Source organism: Benincasa hispida, chromosome 8 (genome assembly GCF_027475165.1).
Source record: "Benincasa hispida cultivar pf3 chromosome 8, pf3_genome.v1.1, whole genome shotgun sequence".
NCBI lineage: Eukaryota > Viridiplantae > Streptophyta > Magnoliopsida > Cucurbitales > Cucurbitaceae > Benincasa > Benincasa hispida.
Genome location: NC_143485.1, coordinates 43175853 through 43203197, shown reverse-complemented (window position 1 = coordinate 43203197; position 27345 = coordinate 43175853). Strand labels below are relative to the sequence as shown.

Here is a 27345-nt window from a genome sequence, read left to right as displayed (position 1 = left end):
GATCTTTTGGGTAGAGGGAGAGAGATTTAAGAGAGAGGGAATTTTTCTTTGGAGTGTATTCTAGAAGAACAACAGATTGTTTCTAGGAATAAAACTCACAGAGACCTTCTCTGTAATCTTCTGTGAAGAAGATGAAAATGTGTAAAACTAAACAACCACTCACGTCTTCCACCAGAGAGAAAAGAAGGGGATGGAGTTATAACTCCCTTCCAAATTAATTTTCAAAAAAGAAATAATTTAATAAATAACAAATTACTTTATATATATATATATGATAACCACCTTATCATTTAATATATATATTAAATTATGTGTTATATCAAATATAACACATAACCTATAGTTTTTATTTCTCTCAATAATGTATGACATTTAATATAAATCATATTTATATTAAATTTAATCATATTCAAACACTTAATTCCTCTCAAAATAAACTTTATACTATAATGTATAAGATACATTATATTAATTATATCACATATAATTAATTCTCTCAATTAATTTGAATAATTCAAATTAATTCAAAATTAATTCTCAATAATCACTGCTGTGTTACAACGGGGACCTTATGGACTTGTAGATTGAAGCTCCAATGGTACTTGAATAATTAATTAAACTCCTTTAATTAAATTACTCAACATCCATTAACTATCAGTCACTCCACTAAAGACCGACAACTGCACTCTTCGCACTACAGATATATTTCTATGTCCATTGAATATAACCAATCAATAGTGCGATGAACCTTCACAAATTGCTTATAATTACAATTGAGCCAAAATTACCGTTTTACCTCTGTAGTTACATTTAACTCCTTAAGTGCCACTGATCCCTCTAATGAATAATAAGTCATAGTCCAACTATGACCAAACCCCTCTCAAGTCAAGAGAGAGAGTGGTGCCACATTGTCAAGCCTCGGAATCAACCCTTAATGGAGCAATTTATCTATTTATCCCTACATTAGGGAATGAGTGAATTTCGTCTTGTGTAGCTATATTCCCAACTCTCCAATAAGACGAATTTTCATAATGATAGGCTTATTGAGTCACCGATCTGGCAACTCTCACCCATACAAATTAAAGGACTGCCTTCATAGGCAGAAGTTCACAACTCACGGTCATATCACCTATGGTCATCTTGGTGAAATGTAAGTGTCTATTATTAACAGTATTATATAAAGAGACTATTCATTTCGTGGTCCGGTCTTATACAAACGCTTTTGTATAGAACACCCCCACTCACATGTCCCCACATGAATGAATAGGATCAGATCATTTGTATTACTTTACAACAATTGTAACATCTATAAGGCGGGTCATATTCGTAGTGTCACCAGGATAAGGTATCCAACCTTATCTATCTATTCCAAACCATTTAGGTTATCACTTAAACATGATCCACTTGTATGTCTCTACATACATGTTTAAGCTATAGAAGATAACCTTGGATGTTAGTTTATTGGTTTTGTGGGTTAATGGTACTAAATGTCGAATAAAATATCTCATAGTTTATTAAATAAATAAATCGTTTGTACATTACGATTACAAACTACAGAACCCACGAGATTTAGGACGTCAACCTCAATAGGTTCTATTGCCAAGGACTTCAAAATCTCAAGCCCCAATGGATAGCCTGCTCGTGCTACTACACGAAATGCTATTGCACAGATGGTAGACCAAACGCTTGTACAATGCCTCATACCCCATCTCGAAGTCCCTGTACAAATCTTTCAGCTCTCTTTGCTTCAATGGACACCAAGTTGGGGGCGAAACAAGACAGCTTGTCGAACTCCTCCTCATACTCTTCCATCGTCATGGTCCCCTACTTTAGGTTCATAAATTCGGCCTACTTGATGTATCCCATATGGGCAGAGAAGTACATTTCATAGAATCGTTCTTCGAATTGGTCCCACGTTTCTTGGCCTCTACTGGCATCTATCATTCTTTCTGTTAAGCGCCACCAGCATTTGGCATTATCAATAAGTACAAATATGGTGTACTACAATTTCTGCTCTTCTAGGCACCTTATGTACCGCTAGATACCTTCTATGGATGACATCCACAACTCTGTCTTAGAGGGGTCCTTCAGTGAACCATCGAATGTCAGAGGGTCATATTTTTTAAAGTCCCGCAAGTGCTTAACCTTCTTTGAAAGGCCTGCAACAACTTGGATTGAAGCCCGGTCTTGATTTTGCACCTGTGGCGTCAGAACATGTGGGGAAGATACCTGCTGCAACTAGACATGCTGAGATATATGTTCGACCACGATGTCCTTTAGTTGTCCCACCACAGCCTTCGTAACAACTTCTCCAATCACTGCAGCCATGGCGGTATACTCGACCGAGATCTCTGAGGGTGTCTGCACTCGTAGGGGTACGGTTGGATTTCAGGCCTCGCTTTTTGCTCTAACCCTTCGCTTGGTTGACCTAGAAGGGTCAAGAGGTGATAAGAGGTTCTCTTGTACAGGCGGGTCTTGCACCTCTGGGCTTTACACCCTAGGATTTTGTACTTCAGAGGTCCCACTCCTTTCTAACATTCTTACCTCGACTGCCCTCTCCTCTTGTCCATGGTGCCATCTTTTGATAACCACACATATTCCACTTTAACAAAAACCCTTACAAGAAATTCAGTCAATTACGACTATAATTTAGGTAAAGTTTCATGCATAAAATCCTAAAAAACTTTCTTTTAAGGGACATACCTAACGATGACGAAGAATCCGTTTGTGGCGAATGGGACAATTTGGATTTACATAGTAAGTCAGCTATAAAACCTAAAACTTAGGCTTTGATACCAACTGTAACGACGCGACTTTCTACTATACTTTCAGGACGCTACTACATGCATGCATAAGCTTGGCAATATATATTTCTCAAAGCAAAATTTAATAAAAGGGACAAGACTTTATTTCTAAAATAATGACATCATAAAACACTGTCTGTGGCACCCCAGGCTCTAATTTAGAATAAATTGTATAAACCAATAAATTAATGAATGAATAAACGAAACAACCAAAAGTTTTAAATGTTAGATTTCTAACCTAAATCATGCCAAAAAATAAAATAAAATGAACATAAGTGCAAAAACATTGTCATGTCCTAATGATCGGGTCACGGATCTGACTGAAGAGATTTACTATCGCCTGCAAACCTCTTAATCAAAGAAAATTTATAATACCAAACTACTCCTAATACTACAAAGATGTAATAATAGTGGTAAGTCCAAGTCAGTTCGCATGGAAGCGCAATTTGTTTTGTTAGACCAATTTACAAGTTATAGTGGTGAATGGGGGGGGATTGGTGTGATATAGAAAATAAATGTGAAATAAAATAAAGTGGATAAATGTTCTCAAGGATTAGATATTCTAGCTCTTGGGAGTAAATGAATTCCTATGAAATTTCCCATCATTGGATTGTTTTTATTAACTTATATTGATTATGCTTAACACAACACTTGCTTGATTAACCTTAACTAGCATCTACAAAAGTAGACAACTAATTAAGACTAAATCATACAAGCAACCTAAATTAAATTAAAACTTCTAATGAAGCCTTAATTAACTAAGTGGAATCAATTCAACCAAATTCGATAGCGATCAAGAAGAACATGAAGAGAAACATGAAGAGAAAAGAATGAATATATAAAGCAACCTAAATAGCTCATTTGGAGAGCTATCAAGATCTCTCTTGTCATTTGTAGGCCTATCTTTACTTTTACCTGAAAAACATGAAGAGAAAAGAATGAATATATAAAGCAACCTGAATAGCTCATTTGGAGAGCTATCAAGATCTCTCTTGTCATTTGTAGGCCTATCTTTACTTTTACCTGAAAAACATGAAGAGAAAATAATGAATATATAAATATACCTAGTAAGTGACCCACTACTGGGCCCACTAGGTGAACTGTTAACCTTCCTATAGGGACTCAAGTGCACATTACGTATCGTAGGCATAGGCATAGGCATGAGCATAAGGGCGAACCCGAAGGCACACTTTCATAAGTAGTGATCTCGGAGGGACTCAATCATAGACATAAGGTGTGAACTCGAAGGCTCATAACATACGATAGGCATAGCCCGATAAATATACTAACAGCCACTATATGTCTAACATAGTCATAAACATACAATCATAGTCTTAAATCATGCTGGAGAGGGTTCAAAATAGTCTCAAAATACATCCATCAAACAAACACCTAAGATCACACAATATCATAGTTTCCTTGGCATAAATATAGGCCTCCATAATTTTCTCCCAACAGTCCAACAAAGCACGTCATAACTTTTCAATCTAACATACATAATACAATCACATACTTAACACCAGCTTGGGTTCGAGGACGAACCGGTAGTAGGTAGCTTACATTGATATTAAGTTCAGGTAATTAGCAAACCAAGTCCCTCTTTATATTGAGTGAAAATCTTGAATTTCCCTAAAAAATATATATAATATCAATCCATAATTATAACCAATTTTTATATGTGACATTTAATTCCAAGGGTTAAAACCCAAATTTCAGTAACACGAAAATTACAATCTTACCCACAAAGTGTCCTGAAAACGCCCCAAATTCACCATTGAAGCTGTTGGACAGTGTCAAAAATGTTGGGGATGATGCCCTAAACTCTCGTGTCTTGTAGTTTGTAAACACAGTTTTGAACAAACACTTGTGATGTATAATATATGATATTTTCTTCACTTATTATCTTTGAACATTGGATGCTTTATCTGCTTTACCATAAACCAATAAACTAAAATCCCTGGTTGTCATTATGTAACTTAAACATGTATGTGGAGACATACAAGTGGATCATGTCTTAAGTGATAACCAAAATGGTCTGTAGTATATGGATTGAAGGAAATCGAACTCGAGATTTCCATGAGCAACGGAAAATAGACCATTCCAAATTACAATCATGAATGAACATTACAATTACAGTCGCACACAAAACATACAGTTATGCAATCATTACAGAAATTACAGCATGATAACTACAAATGAATAAGGCAAATGCTACAAACATTTGTAGACTCGCCTCCACGCTCCTTGCTTATGAATGCTCGAACACAGCAACCTCGAACACTCGAACAATACGACCGCAACACTGCATGAACATTTTGCGCTCGTTCTCATTGATCGCCTCGATCACGAACTCCCCAGCAACACAAATGGCCTCCACAGAACCTCGACGGTGTCGAGTTGAGTATGATACCACCAAGAAGGTTACCTTGGTATTATCGGTTTGAGAATCCAGAGGGTGGGCTCTGTGTGGACTTGGTATGAGACAGGCGAAGGAGGAATGAACAATCATATACACGATTGGGCAAGTGGGAGAAGACAGAAACCTATCGCATAGGTCGATGCCCAATCGTTTAGCTAAATCTAAGCGATCCTCTAGCAAAAGATAAGCGATGTTTAGCTCATCGTTTAGCTTAGTGTCTATCGTTTACAAAATACTACACGATCGTTTACTTCGCTCAAGCTATCGCTTAGTAAATCTATATTTTCTTGACAACTATTGTTTTCGTGAGAAAATTCACAAATTTAGCCTTAGCAAAACTTACTAAAATTAGGAAAACAATTTTTTTTATCTCACGGTTACCATGAACCACCAATAACCTCCCACTCAATTGGTTATTAGAGAAAAAAAATTAATTATCCAATAATTAATATTATTATAATATAAATGATAACCAACTTATCATATTATATTTATAACCTATAGTTTTAATATTTCAGCTCATGAAACATATAAACCATAATTCTTTTTCTATTCCATGGTACTTAATGTAAATCTCATTTACATCAATCCTCCACTAGATATATCTCATACATCATACCGATTATATCATATATAATCGAAATACCTTTTGTCAATTTGAACATTTCAAATCAATAGCAAGAACTGATCCTCAACTGAATCCACTAAGCTACTTAGGGGACCTTATGGACCTGTAGCTCGAAGCTCCAATGGTACGTGAATAACTGATTAAACTCTTTAGTCACAGGATCCACCATCCGTTAACTGTCAGGCACTCCACTAAAGACTGGCAGCTAAACTCTCCTTACCATAGATATATTATGTGTCCATCTTAACCAAACAGAGTGCGACAACCCTTCATAGATCGCTCGTAAGTACAACTGGGTCAATAACTGTCATGCCCCTGTAGTTACATCTAACTCCTTAAATACTACTGATCCCTTTAATGAACATAAGTCATAGTCGTACTATGACTGAGTTCTCTTTTCCAAAGAGAAGTTATAGCCACTATGTTCAAGCCCTGGAATCAACCCTTAAAGAAGCAATCTCTTTACTTATTCCTGCTTCGGGAAATGAGTAAATTCTATCTTGTGGATTGAGTTCTCAGCTCCCAGATTAGACAAGTCCCCAAAAAGGTAGGCATGTTGAGTTGGCAATCTGGCCACTCTCACCCATACTAATCAAAGGACCACCCTCAAAGAAAGGAGTTTCTAAAACACTCTGGATTGAGGTTGTGTCACCTATGGTTGTTTAGATGAGATGTAAGTCTCTAGTATCAACGGTATTATATACAGAGTCTAGCCATCTTGTGGTCCAGGTCTTATACAAACTCTTTGTATAGGACACCCCCGCTCCCACGTGTCCACATGAATGGTCAGGATCTACCATCTATAGTAGTTTACAACACTTGCAAACCTCTACAAAGCGGGCCGTATCCATAGTGTCATCAAGATCAGGTATCCCACCTTAATCTTTATACTACAGACCTATTTAGGTTATCACTTAAGGCATAATCCACTTGTATATCATATATATATGCTTAAGTTCACATAAGATAACCAAGAAGGTTTGTTTATTGGATATGAGTAAATGCCAGAATTAAATAACACTTATTTTATTCATTAAACAATGTGTATCTTTACAAAACAATGACACTCCGGGAGAATTAGGATACCAATCCCAACATGGGAGGGAAACCTTATCCTGGTAACACTATGGATGCAACCTGCTTTGTAGAATAGTTAGAAGTGTTGTGACTTGCTACAGATGGTTTGATGCTGATCATTCATGTGGGGACACGCGAGCGGGGGCGTCCTATACAAAGAGTTTGTATAAGACCTGACCACAAAGTATTAACGTCTCGTTATATAATGCCATTCATGGTAGAGACTTCACTTCACTAGGATGACCATAGGTAACATGACCTCAATCTTGAGTGAGTTAGGAACTTCTGCCTTTGAGGGCGGTCCTTTGATTTGCATGGGTGCAAGTGGCCAAGTTGCTGACTCAAACCTACCACTTTGGAGATTTGTTTAATTTGGGAGCTGGGAACTCAACTACACAAGATGGAATTCATTTCTTCTTCAAAACAGGGGTAAGTAGATAGATTGTTTCCTTAAGGGTTGATCCCGGGACTTGAACGATGTGGCGCCACACACCTTCTCATGGGTCGAGAGGTGTCTACACATAGTAGGACTATGTTGTATTGTTCATTAGAGGGGTCAGTGGTACTTAAGGAGTTAGATGTTACTACAGGGGAAAAACAGTAAATTGGCCCAGTTGTACTTATGAACACCTGTGAAAGGTTATCGTACTGTTGATTGGTTATATCCGATGGATACAGAAATATATCTATGGTAAGAAGAGTTCAGCTATTGGTCTTTGGTGGAATTCCTAGCAGTTAACGGATGGTAGATCTCATGGCTGAAGAGTTTAGTCAGCTATTCACGTACCGTTGGAGCTTCAAGCCATAGGTCCATAAGGTCCCTTTGGTAGTTCAATAGATTCAAGTTGAGAATAAGCTTTTGGGTCAGTTTGACATGTTCAAATTGACAAGAGGGAGTTCGATTATATATGATATGATTGAAATAGTTAATTATATTTGATATGATTGACTTTATGTATGAGATACATTAATTGGAGAAAATGGATATAAATATGATTTATATCTAGTGGAGGAGAAAACATTATGGTTTATATGTGATATTAAACTATAGATTAATGAATATAATATGATTGTACAATTATAGGATAATTGTGCCTGCCGTTTTCTCCGTAACCGTGTGTTAGTGGGAGATTTCAATCAGTTCTCGTAACTGAAGAATAAAATGAAAATCGTTTTCATTTTGAAAAAGAACAAGTAATTCACTCACGCATAGTGTATACTGCCCATCGCTTAGCTAACCGAGAGACTATACGATAGCTCAAAGTTGCTTCACGATCGTATTCACGCGTGTTGCTTTCCTAAACGATCGCCTACATTTTACTAAACGATCTCTAGCGCCGAGCATTTACTAAACGATATTATAGACGATCGCAGCCTATTTATTACACGATCGTGTACTTTCTTCTAAACGATCAAGCACTGTCTATACGATAGACCCTGCCCTTCTCCCACTTGCTTAGTCATTATATACGATCTTCATATCCTCCTCTCCTCTACCAAATTCCAACAGAGCCCACTCTTTGGATTCTCACACCGAGAATATTGAAGGTTCTAAGTGGTGGTGTCATCCCCATTTTGTTCTGTTCGTGTGGAGGTTGTTCGTGAGTAGACGACCGGTGGTGTTGGTGAACGATAGCTTCGACGTTTCAGCGAGAGCAAGAGGAGCCGTCCCTTAGAGAGAGCAAGATTTTGGTGAAGAAAAGTTCTTCAACTGGTACGTATTCTTAGTCTCTTGTTATTAATTGTTCTAAGCATGCCGATAATTTGTAGTAAAATGCATATCTGTTCTATTTGAATTTAAATGTGGTAATTCTATCACAATGTATTTGGAATGATCCGCTACCGCTCAGAGGTACTCTTGTATAAGAGTTCATTCAGAAAATGCATTGAAACTCTGATTTGAGCATCAACACTGAGCGAAATTTTTGAAAAAAGGTCCTTTGAGCGAAGCAAAGATCGACCCAAGTTCCTTTTTCATTGAATATAAGTTTTACAGTAAAACAAGAACAAGATATGCATTTATATAAATGATAACATGCTTTAAATAAAATACTTAGGGTTTCAGAAACCCTTACCTTTGAAAAACCTTCAAGCACTCCCTCGTACAAGCCATGAACAGATTAACTTCTCCACGCGGGTCTTCTTCTTCAAAAGGGACACCACCACTTGAGAACTCTCTGTATTCTCTTGGGATAAAGGATTCAAGCAAGAGTTGTGGGCTTTGCTTGAATCCTTGGAAGAGAGAAAGGAGATGGAGAGAAAGAGAGGGAAGAGAATAACTTTTCTTCTCTGTTTTTGTTTTTCCAAAGAGAATTCTTCTTTCAGAGAGAATTGAGGAAGAAGATGAAATTCCAATCACTTGAATCCCGCGTATAATAATTGAGAGAATGGGGGGAGGGAGTTGTAACTCCTTCCCTTTAATTAATTTCAATTAAATTAATTAATTAATTAATTATATATATATATATATATAACTACTTTATTATATATATACACTATATGTTATATCAAATATAACACATAGCATATAGTTTTATATTGCATAAAATACAACATAACATATAGATTTTATTTTCTCTAAAAAAAACATGGTATTTAATATAAATCACATTTATATTAAATTCACTTATATGAATCTTATTCATATAATTGATATTTGAATCATATTCAAATATTTAATTTCTCTCAACTTACTTATGGTATTTAATATAAATCATATTTATATTAAATTTAATTACATGAATCTCATTCATATAATTAGTATTTGAATCATATTCAAATTCCTCTCATATTACCTTATATTATAATGTATCAAATACATTATATTAATTATATCAAATATATAATTAATTTAATTAATTATACCATATATAATTAATTCCCTCAATTGATCTGAACACTTCAAATTAATCCAAAATTAATTCGCAACTAAATCCTTGTTGAGCTATAGATGAGACCCTATGGACCTGTAGATTGAAACTCCAACGGTACTCGGATAATTAATTAAACTCTTTAATTAAATTACCCAACATCCGTTAACTGCCGGTCATTCCACTAAAGACCAACAGTTGCAGTACAATGACCCTTCACAAATTGCTAGTTAAGTACAGCTGGGCCAAAATTATCATTTTGCTCCTGTAGTTACATCTAACTTCTTAAGTACCACTAATTCATTTAATGAACAATAAGTCATAGTCCAACTATGACCAAGTCCCTCCCGGGCCAGGAGAGGGTGTGGCCAGTATGTTCAAGACCCAGAATTAAGCCTTAAGGGAGCAATTTATGTACTTGCTTCTACAACGGGGAAGGAGTAAATTCCGTCTTGTGTAGTTGTGTTTCTAGCTCCCCAGTCATACGAATCCCCAAAATGGTAGACTTGTTGAGTTAGCAATCTAGTCACTCTCACCCATACAAATCAAAGGACCGTCTTCATGAGCAGGAGTTCATAACTCACTTAGGATTCAGGTCATGTCACCTCTGGTCATCTTAGTAAAATATAAGTCTCTATTATTAACGGCGTTATATAAAGAGATTAATCATTTGGTGGTCCGGTCTTATACAAACTCTTTGTATAGGATACCTCTACTCACATGTCTCCACATGAATGATCAGGATCAAATTATTTGTAGCACCTTATCCATCTATTACAGATGGTTTAGGTTATTATTTAAACAAGATCCACTTGTATGTCCCTACCTACTTGTTTAAATTAGGTGAAATAATCTCGAATCTTAGTTTATTGGATTGAGTATATGCTTATAAAATAACACTTATTTTATTAATAACAATATGTTTATACAAAGTTTACAAACTATGAGATTATAAAGAGATTTAGGATTCAGTTGTTATTTATATTTAACATTTCTTTATAACAATTAAACTTGATGATTGACTTGTTGGTGTTAAGTCGTCACGTATGAGTTATGCACTTTCAAGTCTTGGGTTTGAAGCTCAATCACATAATTCTTTTTTTTAGTAATTCTAGTGAAAAATTGGAATGTGAGGGAGAGAGAAATATTTGGAGAGATAAGGAGATTGGGGAGACCGTGCAATTGCATCACCACCAGAGCCAAAAATTGGAGAAAGAAAAGAAAATAAAAATAAAAAATTAAACCGGAGAAAGGAAAGAAAATATATATTTTTTAAATGGAGAAAGAAAAAATAAAAAAAAATTGGAGAAAGGAAAGAAAATAAAAAATAAAAAAAAAGAAAAAGAAAATAAAATAAGAAAAAGGAGAAAATAAAAGAAGGAAAGAAAGGAAAGAGAAAACTAGAGAAAAGAAAAGAAAAGAAAAAATAAAAAAATAAAAAAGAAAGGGAAGAAGAAGACATGCAACAACACAAGCGAAAACAAAATTGGAAATTAGAAAAAATTTAAAAGTTGACTGATTAACACTTCCATATTTGTAAATATTTTAAAGAGGTACTACATTTTTAGATTTTTTCCTTTATTGTTCTATCTATTACAAATATCCTAAAAGAATAAATTTAAGACAGAAACAGAATAATTGAATCTTTTTGGAGTTTTTCAAAATTTGTCCATTTTTTAGAAATGTTCTTCAAATTTAAACGTGAACTGTGGTCAAATAGTTCTGTTTCTTGAAAAACGAGAAATAGAAACATAAAACAAAAAACGAAAACGTAATCAAATGAGTTCTTATTTTCCTGTGAAGATTTTAGTATATAGTCAGTATGTATAAGACTTGATCCAACAGAAATTGTATACTCGTTATCTACACATTGTTTGGAATTTTATTTTTTTTTAGCAGAAGGTGTTCCCCTTTCTTATTTGATAATAGCGAATGACTCTTTTATAGTCTTGACTATTCTAAGTTTGACAGTATAAATGTAACACATAGTGTGTAGAATACGTTGTTAAGAAAAGCAATATAAGTCTTGAAATACTGTGTCAAGTAGAATCACGTGGTTAAAAAATACAATATCATGAAAATAAAGGATTTGAGTTTATGAAACTTGCAAATATTGTTTTTGAATATTGTGCATTTCATATTATTCAGACTTAAGATTTCTTAATTATTCTGTATGATTTTTGCTTGATTATTTTTCTGAATTTAAAATTATATATTTGATCAAAATTTCGGTTAGAATATTTCTTTTTCACCAGATTTTCTTAATTATTTGGTTTTAAATTTTCATGGTTTTCTAGATTTTGCATGAGGGTACTTTCGTCCATTGATTTCCTAAAGAATCCTTCTGAATTTTAGTAAATGTTCATTTATCAAGAAAATTATTTGTGGAACCTTTTTCCAAAACAACCAATTTAAATTTGTCATTTATCATTGTCCCCATAACATTCTACTTGCCATAAAATGGAAATTTATATGTTAATTAAAAAAAATGAAATAAGAATCAGAAGTAACATACCAATGTTACCCTGAAATGGGAAAGAGTTAGTTTTTTTTTTCTTTTAAGGGAATAAACCACTTTCATTGAAAGAAAATATAGGAAAGGATACAAGGATAAAAAAAAAAAAAAAAAAAATCGAACCATACAAACACACACACACAAAATCTCTCTAAAGAATCTGTGACCAATCAAGCAAAATATTGTCTATAGAATAATTAAAGAAAAACTTCGAAGTCGGAATCCAAATAGAAACATGAAACTTATAAGCGTTCAAACATCACTAAGTTCTCAATCGGCATTCTAAACACTATTGTTCTCTCTTTCCAATCTCACAAGATAGTATACATCCTTGTCAATCATCAGAAACGACCATCTTTTCGAAGGACATCTAGAGAAGAAGCTCCTCGATCATATCTTTTAAAAATGAAAAAATCTTGATGTTGTCGTAATCTTTATATCAATAACTTGTCATATCTATGTCACATAAAAGGGAAAAATCAAGACGAAAGTGAGAAATGAAAAAAAAAGTCACTCTCTTGACCCAGATATTTCAGTTTGATGTCCAATTTTACAAAGAAATCAACGTGGCATACAAAAATATTCAACAATAGCGGCTGAAAATTAACCAAAAAAAGAAGCATGATCTCTAGAATTCAACATAAAATAATTACAAGGTTAATATATTTACCAAACATGTAATTATAAAATAAAATAAAATAACATGATTTTTTTTTTCTTTGGACGGATATTTAAACTAATATTCCTCGATTCCAATCCCAATTCTCCAAAATCCAAAATCCAAAATCGGGTTAAGATGGGGATAAAAAATCTCATGAATGGATGGAGGGAGTACATTCCCGACCCTATCCTACTTCGTTGCCATTTATTTCTTCGAAATTTCACAACCCTTTTCTTGGTGACTCTCACACCAGATCAAAATCCCCAAAAGCAACCTTTTTTAAACCCCACCACCACCGTCTTTTGAGAACTTTTATCAAAGGCTTTGTGACCCACATTTCTCCGCAACTTCCCAAATCTCTCGTCTCTATCTCTCACAAGCCACACACCACTATATCAAAGGCCTTGTGATCACAATGAACTCGACGTCATTGTATATTATGGCTACACGTCAATTCCATCCACCAACTCCAATAATCGTACCTAAGTTCAACTCCCATTCGCTGCCGACTCAGACTCCTCCTAATATAGTCTCTTCCATGAATAAATTATCAATAACCTTCTCTCTTTTTAATTAAATAATTCAAATTCCCTTTGTTAACTATTATATTTCTTATAACGATTTGCATCTTTTTTAAATATAATGATTGAATTCTTAATTAAATTTTAAAATTAAAAATAAATTTTTTAAAATTATTTTTTCTAATTCTCAAAATTTAGCTTGATTTTTTAAATAATTGGTAAAAGTAGATAACAAAAGAATAAATTTGGAGGTGAAAATAGTGCCTATGGGCTTAATTTTTAAAAAAAGAATAGTTACCTAAACGAGGCCTAATCATTTCGATTTTTGTTTTCAGTTTTTGAAAATTAAACCTATCTACTTTGAAAAGTAGATTACAAAATGAGAAATTTAAAAATGGAATCAGTGTTTATAAACTTAATTTCAAAAACTAAAAATTCTAAACCAAAAGATTGTCAAATGGAACCTTAGTTTTTAATTGTTGAAAATTAAATCTATAAACACTCATTCTACTTTTAAATCTCTACCAATGTTTTTAAAAACTAGGCCAAATATTGAAAACTAAAAAAAATGTAGTTTTAAAATGTAGTATTTATTTTTAAAATTTGACTAAAAATTCAACCTTTCTCTTTAATAAAAAAGATATTTGTAATGCATAGTAGAATAAGAGAAAAAATCTAAAAATATATTATATTTTTAAAATATTTGCAAATATGGATGAGTTGACTAGTCAATCTTTGAATTTTTTTAATTTCCAATTTCGCCCTCTCTTGTCTTATTTTGTTGTACAACTTTTTTTTAATCTTTTTATTTTATTTCTCTTCTTTGATTTTTGCTTCTTTCTTTTTTAGTTTTTCTTTCATTTTTCCAATTTTTGCTTCTTTTTTCTATTTAATTTTCTTTCTTTTTCTTCAGTTTTTGCTTTTCTCTTTCTCTTATTTTTAAAATTTTTCTTTCCTTTATTTGAATTTTTTCACAAGAATTATGAGGCTGAGTTCCATATACATGACTTGAAAGTATTCGATTCATAAGTGACTTAACACCAACAAGCCAATCATCAAGTTTGATTATTATAACAAATAATAAATATAAATAGCAAATGAAAGACTATCAGTGATAGCCACTAATATTTTCTATCATTGATAGCTTAATCTTTGATTATATTTTCATAGTTAATAGCCACTTGTAGAAATCTATCATTGATAGCCAACTTAGTGAATTTAATTAATAAAGTTGAATCTCAAACTAAAATGTAAGTGGAATGCCTAGAAGTTATCACTAATAGAATGTTTATCAGTGATAGAAGCTAACATCGAAACGAAAAGAGACTTATAAATGTTTGGGAAGGACAAGAAAGGGGCAAAATTGTGTTCAGTGGTTATGATTGATAGAAGCTACTACTAATAGCATGTTACAAATTATAGGAGCTAATACAATAGCATGTTATCGATGATAGAAGTTATCCGATAACACGTTATCGGTGATAGAAGCTACCACTGATAGCACGTTATCAGTGATAGCATGATATCAGTGAGATCGTTGATAGCATTTTATTAGTGATGTTATCAGTGAAAGAAGCTATCACTGATAACCATAATATGAGTGATGTTAGTGATATCGGTAATAAAACTTAAGTGATATCTATATATCGAGTTTCTTTCAAAGGTGATAACCAGTTATAGAAATCTATCATTAATAGCCTTAAGTGTTAATATTTCAAGATTGATTCTAATTGATGAAAGTCTATCAATGATAATGACGGATAGCTGCTATCAGGGATAACCATGATAAAAGATTATTAGTGATAACTACTATGGTAATCAAAGTTGTTGGTCTTCTTTCAAAGCTGATCACTATTTATAAATCTATCATTGATAGCCACTAATAGTCTTAAGTAGTAATATTTCAATGTTGATTCCAATTGATGAAAGTGAATCAATGATAGCTAATAATAATTGATAGCAAATTAAAAGTTAATATTTCAAGATTGTATTAATTTTTCTAAAATTGAAAGCTATCGCTGATAACAACTATCATCGATAGCAATTGATAGAAGCTATCAACGATAGTAGCTGATAGAACCTATCAGTGGTCATCACTGCTATAAGTGATAGCTTTTAATTTGAGAAAATCGGGAAGAAGCGAAAAAAATGGTGGCTAGGCATGAGTTTTTTAGTCATTTACATTTTTTTGATCTATATATGCAATTATTTTATTCTTGTACTACATATCCTATTATTTTGGGCTTAAATTCTATTTATGCAACTAGGTCTGATAAAAATGTAAACTATGGTATAAAAAAAAGTCTAAATTTTAAATTAAAAAAGAAAAAGAAAAAAGAAAAAAAAAATGGTTATAAATAGAGATTTTCTGTTCTCCGTTATTTTCACTTATCAGTATAGCTTCTGAGGTGAACTCAATTTTAGGTATCCAATAATACTCGAGTGCGCCTCCTTTCCTTTCTAATGCATCCAAATATGTGGCGACATGGGTGCCAGTACTCCACTCCCAATTGCCTCGCTGCTTAGTCATTACAAATAAAAAACTCAATAGATTAACAAAGAGGCAAAAACGAAAAAAAAAAAAAAAGAAAAGAAAAGAAAAGAAAAAAGAAATTGCTATAGCCGATGACCGTCAAGCTTGGAGTCTTCGTTGATGGGTCCACAGTCCACTAGCTTATAAATCCCAGTATTCAGCTTGTGCACGCCACATTCAACTTTATTCTATCAATCTCACTCATTCTACTGAATGTTTCTCCTCTTCAGTAGTCTAAACAACACAAGCAGCTCAGCTCAGGGGCAGCTTCACCACAACACAACTACAGGGATGTGGATGGGGGCAGCTTCAATGGCGGGTTCATGGGTAGCTGCTGGTCCAACGATTGCAAGCTTCATGTTTGTTTGGGCTATGATTCAACAATATTGCCCACAAGCAGTTCTTCGTTTCTTTAAAAAGTACTGGCGTAGACTCATGAATTACTTCCATCCTTACATACAGATCTCAGTCCATGAATTTGCTGGTGAACGCCTCAAACGCAGTGAAGCTTTCATTGCTATTGAATCATATCTCAGCAAGAATTCATCCAACACTGCTAAACGACTCAAGGCTGAGATAGGGAAAGATAGCACCAATTTGGTGTTCAGTATGGATGATCATGAAAAGGTGACTGACGAATTTCAAGGAGTGAAAGTATGGTGGGTTTTAAACAGAACAGGTTCAACCACAAATTCTGATAATTCCTATCCTAATCCTGATAGGAGATACTACACACTCACTTTCCACAAGAAGCACAGAGGTTTGATTACAGAACCATATTTGAAGTATGTGTTGAGTGAAGGGAAAGAAATTAGGGTAAGAAACAGGCAAAGGAAGCTCTACACAAACGGTTCTGGTGGAAGATGGAGTTACAGCCATACTATGTGGAGTCATATAGTATTTCAGCACCCTGCAACATTTGACACAATAGCAATGGAATCAGAGAAAAAGCAGGAGATCATTGATGATTTGATGACCTTCACTTGCAGTAAGGATTTTTATGCTCGAATTGGGAAGGCATGGAAACGCGGCTATCTTCTATACGGTCCACCGGGAACAGGGAAGTCAACTATGATTGCTGCAATGGCCAATCTACTGAACTATGACATCTATGACTTGGAACTCACTGCAGTGAAAAACAACACGGAGCTTAGGAAGCTTTTAATTGAGACGACAAGTAAATCAATAATAGTGATTGAGGACATCGATTGCTCGCTCGATTTAACAGGGCAGAGGAAGAAGAAAGAAGAAAATTCCAAGGATGATGAGAAAGAAAAACCCTCCAAGGAATCTTCCAACAAAGAAGATGAGAGCAGCAGTAAAGTTACACTCTCAGGATTGTTGAACTTCATTGATGGAATATGGTCAGCCTGTGGTGGGGAAAGACTTATCGTTTTCACCACCAATTATGTGGAGAAGCTTGATCCAGCCCTTATCAGAACTGGTCGGATGGATAAACATATTGAGCTTTCTTATTGCAGATTTGAGTCGTTCCTTGTGCTGGCGAAAAATTACTTGAATCTTGAAACTCATCCGCTATTTGATCAAATCAAAGAACTGATTGAAGATGTCGAAATCACACCTGCTGATGTTGCAGAGAACCTCATGCCCAAGTCTCCAAAAGATGACCTTGAGAAACGTATTCACAAATTAATTCATACTCTGAAAAGGGCAAAAGAAGCAGCAATCGTTAAGGAATCTCAAGAAGTAAATACAACGGAATCAACCCCAACTAATGTTCAGTCACAAACTGAAGACTCGTCTTCAAGTTGAATTTAGCACTCTCTGGTAATGGTTAGTGTTTGTTAGGCTCATCTGCAAGTTGAATTTAGCACTTCCTTTTATGGTGGCTGATAACTAAAATTTAAGCTATACAATTCGTCTATGTATCATGCCACTCGAAATATTTTAGCTCCTGTCTAGAAATGGTATGGAATTCTCTTAGTAAATAAAATGTCCAGATTATTATTAGTTAGTTAATCATTTTTCGGTAGTATAGCTTAATAATTAAGAGAATTCCTAATGCACATCTTCATTTTCAATTTGATTTGGCGTTTGATTCTCGAATAACATTTTGAAAAGCAAAAGCTGAGTAAGATTTATATAAAAGGACCCATTGCCCATTGCCCTATGCTGGACAGAAAGAAAGCAGAGCACTAACCATAGTTGCCCTGAAATGGAAAAACTTGATGCCAGTTCTTTATAAGCTCCATACCAACAGGTTTTCATCTCTGTCACATAAAGGGTAGTTAGAAGAGATGCAAGGAAAAGGAAATATCTATGTACCAGACTGGAGGCTATTGTGAAGGAAATAACCCACCTTGAGCTACTTTTGAGTCATTGTAGTTTTTCAATTTTTTTTAATCTTTCAATCTATTCCATTTGGTTCAAATTTTTAAAATCAATTCAGAAAATCTTGCCACTTTTGATGTTGTATGGAATTCTCTAAGTTAATAAGAGATGCAATTAATAGATAACCAGACACTTTACTATATTAAAGAGCAATAGACAATCCAATTAATGTTAGATAATTGTAAAACCTCCAATTATTTATACATATAAAAGGAGGGGTAAAATAGGAAGAAAAGGGGAGAATACGGTTAGAGATAGTGGGGGATGAAAACAGTTGATGTGGCCCAACTGCATTTTTAAATAGAAAGAGGAAAAGAATGGAAGGCAGGTAGAAAAATAAGGAAAAAGTTTTCCTAGGGAGGGGCTTCCAAGATGCCTTGGATAGTTCAGGGTTCCTATTTGTTTGTTCTTTGTTTTCTGATTTTATTTTATTGTGAGATTGGCTGATGTTATCGATTTTGACCAGCAAGTTATTACTTGAATGAGAAGAGTAGTCATTCGTTCTTCTACTGCTGTCTGGAAATTCTTTTTAACCTTAATAGTGTGCCTTTATATTGCTTGTTGAGTCTCATATTTGCAGGGGAGAAAGTTAGGTGATCGGAGAGTCGTAACAACTTGGTATCAGAGTCGTAACACTGGGAAAAACGCGAGGAATGGCTCAAAAACAACTTGAAGAAAGGATGGAATCGACCGAGAAGGAAATGGTCGGAATACGTGAGTTGCTGACTGGATTGTGCAAAAACTTAGAAAAATTAACCGAGGAAGTAAGGGAAAGTAATTCTAGCAGGAAAAGGGAGGAGTCAATGATCGCTGATAATAGTATGACCAAGGTGAAGGGTAAGATCGGGGAAGCAGAGCCATCACCGTGGGATACGCAACCGGAGGAGACAAGGGGAAGTATAAACGTCTGGAAATGTCAATGTTTACAGGGGAGAACCCCGAATCCTGGGTTTATTGAGCTGAACACTACTTCGAAATCCATGAGTTAATTGATGCCGAGAAAGTGAAGGTAGCCGTCGTCAGCTTCGCGCCTGATGAGGTAGATTGGTTTCATTGGAGTAACAATCGCTGAGCCATCACCACTTGGGAAGAATTGAAAACCCGGTTGTTCGATCATTACTGGAAGGTGGGAGAAGGAAGTTTGTGTGCGCGTTTAATGAAGATCAAACAAGAAGGTACTTACTCGGACTATGTCAAGAAGTTTGTAACCTACTCCTCCCCCTTGCCGGAGTTATCTAAAGAAGTCTTAAGAGATGCTTTCTTGAATGGGTTGGAGGCAACCGTACAAGCTGAAGTCATCAGCCGTAACCCAAGGACATTGGACGACTGTATGGGGGAAGCTCAACTGGTCAATGATAAGAACTTGGCCCTCAAAATTGCACTGAAAGATCTGGGAGTTAATGGCCTGAGTGGCCAGGAGGCCCACCAGGGGAAGAAGGAGTTGATTGTGAAGGCCCAAACAAAAGAAAATGAAGTATTGCCAATGAAATAGGTTGCCATACCTGTGAAGTCCTTTCCCGCCAAGAAGGAAGCACCTGTCAAGCGCTTGTCTGATGCCGAATTCAGGGATAGGCTCGACAAGGGCCTCTGTTTTAAATGTAGCGAGAAATACTCCCTCGAGCATAAGTGTAAGTTTCGTGAGAATCGCCAGCTAATGCTATTCATTACTAACGAAGAGGAGGAAATAGGGGAGGAGGTAGGCGAAGTAGAGGAAGAAAAGCTAGAGCTGAACAATATGGAACTAGGTGAGAAGGCAGAGTTAGCACTGAAATCCTTACTAGGCTTCTCCGCTAAAGGGACTATGAAGCTGAAAGGGGAAATCAAGGGAAAGGAAATACTAGTCCTCATTAATTCGGGGGCAACGCACAAATTCATCCACCAAGACACGGTCAGGGAGCTGGGCATTCCAACAAAGAAGCACACCAGGTTTGGGGTTGTAATCGGAAATGGTAGTGAAATAGAAGGGAAGGGGATTTGCAGGGGAGTGGAACTCGATTTACCTGGGCTGAAGGTGAAGGTAGACTTCTTAGCTATTGAATTAGGCCAGATGAATGTGGTTCTAGGCATGCCGTGGCTGTCCTCTCCAGGGTTTATGGGAATACACTGGCCAACTTTAACCATGAATTTTTAGGCCAAGGGCTCTCATATCATGTTACAAGGGGATCCATTGCTAACTAAGGCTGAAGTGTCTTACAAAATGTTGAGTAAGCAGTGGAAGGATGATGATATGGGATTTTTAGTCGAGTTCTAGCAACTTGAAATCGAGCAAGAGACAGAGGACAGTAGGCAAGAGAAAAAGGAGAGGGATTCTGAATTACCATTGATGATTCGGGTACTTCTGGAAGAAAATAAGGACATCTTCGAATTTCCTTCCACCCTACCCCCCAGAGATCAGTAGATCACCACCTTAATATCAAAGAAAGGACTAACCCTATTAATGTAAGGTCATACAAGTATGGGTACGCACAAAAAGAAGAAATAGAGAGACTGATTTAAAAGATGATGCAAGCAGGCTTTATTCGACCTAGCAGAATTCCATACTCGAGCCCGATGCTTTTAGTCAAAAAGAAGGATGGGGGATGGCGATTTTGTGTGGATTATAGAAAATTAAACCAAGCCATGGCAGCTGATAAGTTCTCTATACCAGTGATAGAGGAACTACTGGATGAACTACATGGAGCCACTGTTTTCTCCAAACTAGACCTCAAATTAGGTTATCATCATATCAGAATGAGGGAGGGATATATCGAGAAAACGGATTTTCGCACACATGAGGGACATTATGAGTTTCTTGTCATGCCTTTCGATCTCACAAATGCACCAGCCCTTCCAGTCACTTATGAACCAGGTTTTTAGACCGTTTTTACGTCGATTTGTCCTTGTTTTCTTTGATGACATTCTAGTTTACAGCCCTGACGTATCAACACATGAATCTCATTTGGGAATAGTGTTCAGCATCCTTAGAGATAATAAATTGTATGCTAACCAGAAGAAATGTGTCTTTTGTCAAGAAAGGATTCAGTACTTGGGTCATCTAATCTCTTCCAGTGGGGTAGAAGCGGATGGAGACAAAATTAAGGCGATGGTCAACTGGCCACAACCGAAGAAAATCACGGAATTGTGGGGGTTCTTAGGTCTAACAAGGTACTACCGTCGGTTTGTGAAGAGATATAGTAGCTGAGCTGCTCCTCTCACCAAGTTACTCCAGAAGAATGGTTTTAGATGGAGTGAGGAAGCCACCGAAGCCTTCGAGGATCTCAAGAGACAGATGATATCGTGTCCTGTTTTAGCCTTACCAGACTTCAGCCAACCGTTCATCATAGAAACTGATGCCTCCGGAGTAGGGTTAGGGGCTGTGCTCACCCAAAGAGACCAACCGATAGCATATTTCAGCTAAAAGCTGTCCTCAAGAGCGCAAGCCAAGTCTGTGTATGAAAGAGAGCTGATGGTCGTAGTCTTGGCAGTTAAAAAATGGAGGCATTATCTACTTTGAGGGAAGTTCACCGTCATCTCTGATCAGAAAGCCATGAAGTTTCTCGTTGAACAAAGGCAGGTCCAACCTCAGTGGCTAACTAAGCTTCTAGGCTACAATTTCGAGATCCTCTATCAACCAGGACTGTCCAACAAGGTAGCAAACGCTCTCTCTAGAGTTTAAGAAGCTCGTGAATTACAAAGTTTAGTCTCCTCGACAGTAGTGGACCTAGATGTGATCTTGAGGGAAGTGGAAGAGGATGAAGAACTCCCAAGAATTATAGCTACACTAAAAGAAGATCCGGAAGGGAAACCACCGTACCAATGGAAGAACTAAAGGCTATTGTACAAGGGGAGGTTGGTAATTCCACGAAATTCATCCCTGATTCCTTCATTGCTGCACACCTTTCATGATTCCGTGTTAAGGGGGCCACTGAATTTTTTAAGAACATACAAGAGGATGAATGGGGAGCTTCATTGGCCAGGGATGAAATATGATATCCAAAAGTATGTAGAGGGCTGTGAGGTATGTTAATGAAACAAGACAGAATCACTCTCACCAATTGGGCTGTAACATCCGTTACCAATTCTCGACCTGCCGTTGGAGGAATGGACTATGGACTTCATTGATGGGCTGCCCAAGGATGGGGGGTTCAATTCGATCCTTGTAGTGGTTGACCGGCTTAGCAAGTATGGTCACTTTATGGCCTTGAGACACCCATTTACTACAAAGCAAGTAGCTGATCTGTTCATTCAAGAAGTAGTTAAGCTTCATGGAGTTCCTAAATCTATCACAACTGATAGGGACAAAATTTTGAAGATTCCACTGACACCGTCTCTACAGCCATCTCTCAAAATTCTCTGTGCAATGGATAATAATTAAATGAACCTACTTTTATGCATCACATAAAAAATAATTAAAATATTTCATAAAAAAATAAAAAGAATTTTCCAAAGGACAAATAATAACTGAATAATTAGGTGAGATGGACGAAAATATATGCTACCAAAAATACACCTAAAGTATTTTTTACTACAATCACACATCTCCATCGGTCTGAAGTTGACGTAATCATGTACATGTCACAACTCCATCGTCATCCACCAAATCACCCTCCACCTTCTCCAATAAACAAACAATTTCTCTTTCTAAGCACACTATCCTATGACTACTTTTCTTTTGAATTAAACTAATGAAACTGTCTGGGTTCGTCCATTGAAGAAAAATGTTAATTTATAGTTTACGACCAAAATCAAATGTAAAAGTAGTATGGACGGTGCCTAATCCTAGAGTGTGCTTCATTTCCTTTCAAATATGTCCAAATTTGAAATATCAGGTCACACGGGTATGCAAATGCGACCCCTTTTGCCTGCATAATCATTACAAAAAAGGAAAAAAGAAATCAATCAATCAATAGATTAAGAAAGAAAAATCACAACTCTACACTACACTTGACGTTCGTCAAAACTTGTAGCCTAAGTTGGACCCCTGCAGCTGCCACGCATTTCTTACTACAAGAAACGTAGGGGTAATTATCCACTGCATGTTTTGGAAGATGAGGGGCCATCACAATCAGGCATCCTTTCTCACTTTATAAGTAATGCTAGTTTCCATTGTCCACACACCATCCCACTCTTTCTCATTTGCCTTTCCGTCTCACTCTTTCACAAATGTATTCCCTTTTCAGTGGTCTACAGAACATTAGCTCTGCTCAGGAGCAGCTTCACCAGAACACCACAAAAACAATGTGGATGGGAGCAGCATCCATGGCAGGGTGGTGGGCTGCTGCTGGTCCAACCATCGCAAGCTTCATGTTTGTGTAGGCTATGATTCAACAATCTTGCCCACAGGCAGTTCGTCATTTCTTTAAAAAGTATTCACTGAAACTCACGAACTACTTCCATCCTTACATCCAGATCTCAGTCCATGAATATGTTGGCGAACGCCTCATGCGTAGTGAAGCTTTCGTGGCGGTCGAGTCATATCTCAGCAAGAATTCATCCAAAAGTGCTACACGACTCAAAGCTGAGATAGGAAACGATAGCACCAACTTGGTATTGAGTATGGATGATCATGAAAAAGTGACCGCTGAATTTCAAGGAGTAAAAGTATGGTGGGTTTTAAACATGACAGGTTCGCCAACAAATTCTGGCAATTCGTTTCCAAATCCTGATAGGAGACACTATACACTCACATTTCATAAGAGGAGCAGAAACTTAATTATAGAAGCATATTTGAAGCATGTCTTGGGTGAAGGGAAAGAAATCAGAGTGAGAAACAGGCAGAGAAAGCTTTTTACCAATGGTTCTGGTGGTAGATGGTATTACAGCCACACCATGTGGAGCCACGTAGCATTTGAGCACCCTGCAACATTTGACACCATAGCAATGGAGGCAGACAAAAAGTAGGAGATTATAGATGATTTAATGACCTTCACCAATAGCAAAGATTTCTATGCTCGAATTGGGAAGGCATGGAAACGCGGTTATCTTTTCTATGGCCCACCTGGGACAGGAAAGTCAACCATGATCACAGCAATGGCCAATCTGCTAAACTATGATGTTTATGACCTGGAGCTCACTGCAGTGAAGGACAACACACAACTTCGAACGCTTTTGATTGAAACGACCAGTAAATCAATAATTGTGATTGAGGATATTGATTGCTCACTTGATCTTCATTGATGGAATATGGTCAGCCTCTCGGGATTGTTTGACCAGTAAATCAAACCCCACAAAGAATCCTCGAAGAAAGAAGATGAAGAGAGCAGCAGTAAAGTCACTCTCTCGGGATTGTTGAACTTCATTGATGGAATATGGTCAGCCTGTGGTGGGGAAAGAATTATTGTTTTTACAACCAATTATGTGGAGAAGCTCGATCCAGCCCTCATTAGAACAGGTCGGATGGACAAACGTATTGAGCTTTCTTATTGCAGCTTTCAGGCATTCAAAGTGCTTGCAAAAAATTACTTGAATTTAGAGACTCATCTGCTATTTGATCAAATTAAAGAATTGATCGGAGGCGTCAAAATTACCCCTGCAGACGTTGCAGAGAACCTCATGCCCAAGTCTCCAAAAGATGATCCTGAGGAACTTCTTCGCAAATTGATCCAGACTCTAGAAGGGTTAAAAAGTGCAGCAATCATGAAGGAATCTCAAGAAGTAAATCATACGGGTTTAATCAACTGATCTTTGATGATAAACTAAAGGCCCGTGTCCAAGTTGAATTTAGCAGTCCTTGCTTTGTGTTTATGTTGGGTTTTGGGGGGAGGGAACTTGATGAATATTCAGAATAAAAATACTTATTTCCTTTTATGATAGCAGATGATGCTACCGTCATTTTAGGAATCTAAAATCATCATAAATCAAAACCTTTCTTGGACAGTGGCCATATTCCGCACTGAGGCATCAGTACCCTTTTTTTTTCTCTTGCCAAATTCTCCACAACACAGGAAATAAACAAAACTGCCACAAAACTCTTCCTTTCATCTTCAAAAGTGGATTATATTTTCGAAATTTTGAAGGAGACAAACATTTGTCACCATAGAAGATAATTGAAAAATCAAACAGCCTTTTCGGTTCCAGAATCAGTTGAAACGCAGTCTGAATTCATAACAAAACCTTTGGAGAAGAAAGGTCGGAAAATTGCCTAAAGAAATCATAATAAATTATCCCTTACTCTCTACAGAAAATTTAAAATACAACACAGTAGGAGCCAGCAAAATGCCATATAAAAATGGCTTTGGAACTTGGTCGATCGTCCATATAAGAGGTTGAATGACAAATGTATCCACATGGGTAAGGCTTTCACCAGCAAAGACGTTAAAGATTAATTCAGCTGTTTCACATCATTAATTATACTGTACAGTCAAATACGACTAATTTTTGCATAAATTTTTAATATAATTAATTTTTTTTGTATAAGCAAAAAGAACTAGCGCTAACTAAACCTTCTTAAAGCTGAAAAATTGATCGAAATGAATTACACAACTTGGAAAGAATTGATTAAAACTATTTTTTTGGTTAACAACCTTAACTTCATCTTGACTAAGGAATGTCCTCCAGTCCCAACCTCTGATGTAACAAAAAGTGCTCGTGATGCATACGAAAGGTGGACGAAGGCCAAGTATAAGGCCCGAGTTCACATTTTAGCGAGCATACCTAATGGTTTAGCCAAAATATTTGAGAGCATGGTCATTACACTTCACATCATACAATCAATGCAAGAGTTATTTGAGTGAGTGTCCTCACAGTTCAAGCAGGACAGGGTTGTTATCGACTCAGCTCCCTAGTCGAACTCCAATCCATATTAAATGTCAAAGGACTGATAAAGGAGAAAAATGTTACTCTAGTGAAGTTTATCAAAGAGGTTCATCCTCTGAGAAAAAACTTGGAGTTTATAATAAGGGTTTTCAAGCTGATCTCACTGCTCTCCAGAAAAGGAAGAGATCCAGTGACAGTAAATCTAATTTACTTGTCTTGGACTTGTGGCTTGTAGAGAATGATGGTTCTACCTGGATAGTTGATTTAGGGTCTACTGATCACATATGTTCTTCCTATCAGTGATTTAATTCCTAAAGACAATTGGAAGCTTAAAAGATGACTCATCGAGTTGGTATTGGTGAGGCCATTGCAACTGTTGTCGTAGGCAGGCTTAAGTTATTTTTGGACAAGAAACGATATATGTTATTAGATGACATATATGTAATTCCTAATATCAAGAGGAACTTAATCTCTGTTTCTCATCTGATTAAGCTGAAGTATTCTCTCTCCTTCTCTAGAAAAAAAAATGTTTATTTTTAATAATGGAATCAAAATAGACTTTGCTACAATAGAAAGTAACTTATATATACCAAGGTCGTTAGTTTCAAAGGATGTCCTAAATACTGAAATGTTCTAACAACAACAACTACTAAAAGACCAAAAGATTCTCCTAAAGAAAATGCCCACCTTTGATATCTAAAATTAGATCACGATAATCTCAATAGGATTGAGAGATTGGTTAAAAGTGGACTTCTAAATGGTTTAGAAGAAAACTCTTTACCTATATGTGAATCATGCCTTAAAGGAAAGATGGCAAAACGACCTTTTACTGGAAAAGATTATAGAGCCAAAGAGACCTTAGAGCTTATACATTTAGATCTCTGCGGTTCGATGAATGTAAAAGTAAGAGGAGGGTATGAATATTTCATCTCTTTCATAGATGATTATTTATGATACGGATATCTTTACCAAATGCAATATAAGTCTGAAGCACTTGAAAAGTTTAAGGAGTACAAGACTGAGGTTGAAAACTTATAAAGTAAAAAGATAAAAACACTATGATCTGATTGTGATAGAGAGTAGATTGACTTAGGATTTCAGAACTATTTGGTAGAACATTAAATTATGTCCCAAACTTTCAACCTCTGGTATACCTCAGTAGAATGGTGTATAAAAAAGGAGAAGTAGAACCCTGTTAGACATGATTCGGTCTATGATGAGTTATGCTCGA

The 27345-nt window shown here is 36.0% G+C and overlaps 1 protein-coding gene and 2 pseudogenes across 3 annotated transcripts; all 3 read left to right on the top strand.

Moving 5' to 3' along the window:
• The first annotated feature begins 15886 nt into the window (after positions 1 to 15886).
• Positions 15887 to 18008, top strand: LOC120082940 (AAA-ATPase At3g28580 pseudogene; annotated as a pseudogene). The gene has a single exon (XR_016531133.1). The product of XR_016531133.1 is annotated as an AAA-ATPase At3g28580 pseudogene (transcript).
• Positions 18009 to 19536: 1528 nt separating this feature from the next.
• On the top strand, positions 19537 to 20511 carry LOC150034607 (uncharacterized). Its single transcript, XM_090316793.1, has 2 exons — positions 19537 to 19827; positions 19873 to 20511. Exons 1-2 carry the CDS (start codon positions 19537 to 19539, stop codon positions 20509 to 20511), a joined length of 930 nt encoding a protein of 309 aa, XP_090172919.1.
• A 3167-nt stretch (positions 20512 to 23678) lies between these two features.
• LOC150034606 (AAA-ATPase ASD, mitochondrial pseudogene) lies at positions 23679 to 25255 on the top strand (annotated as a pseudogene). The gene has a single exon (XR_016531134.1). The product of XR_016531134.1 is annotated as an AAA-ATPase ASD, mitochondrial pseudogene (transcript).
• Positions 25256 to 27345: the final 2090 nt, after the last annotated feature.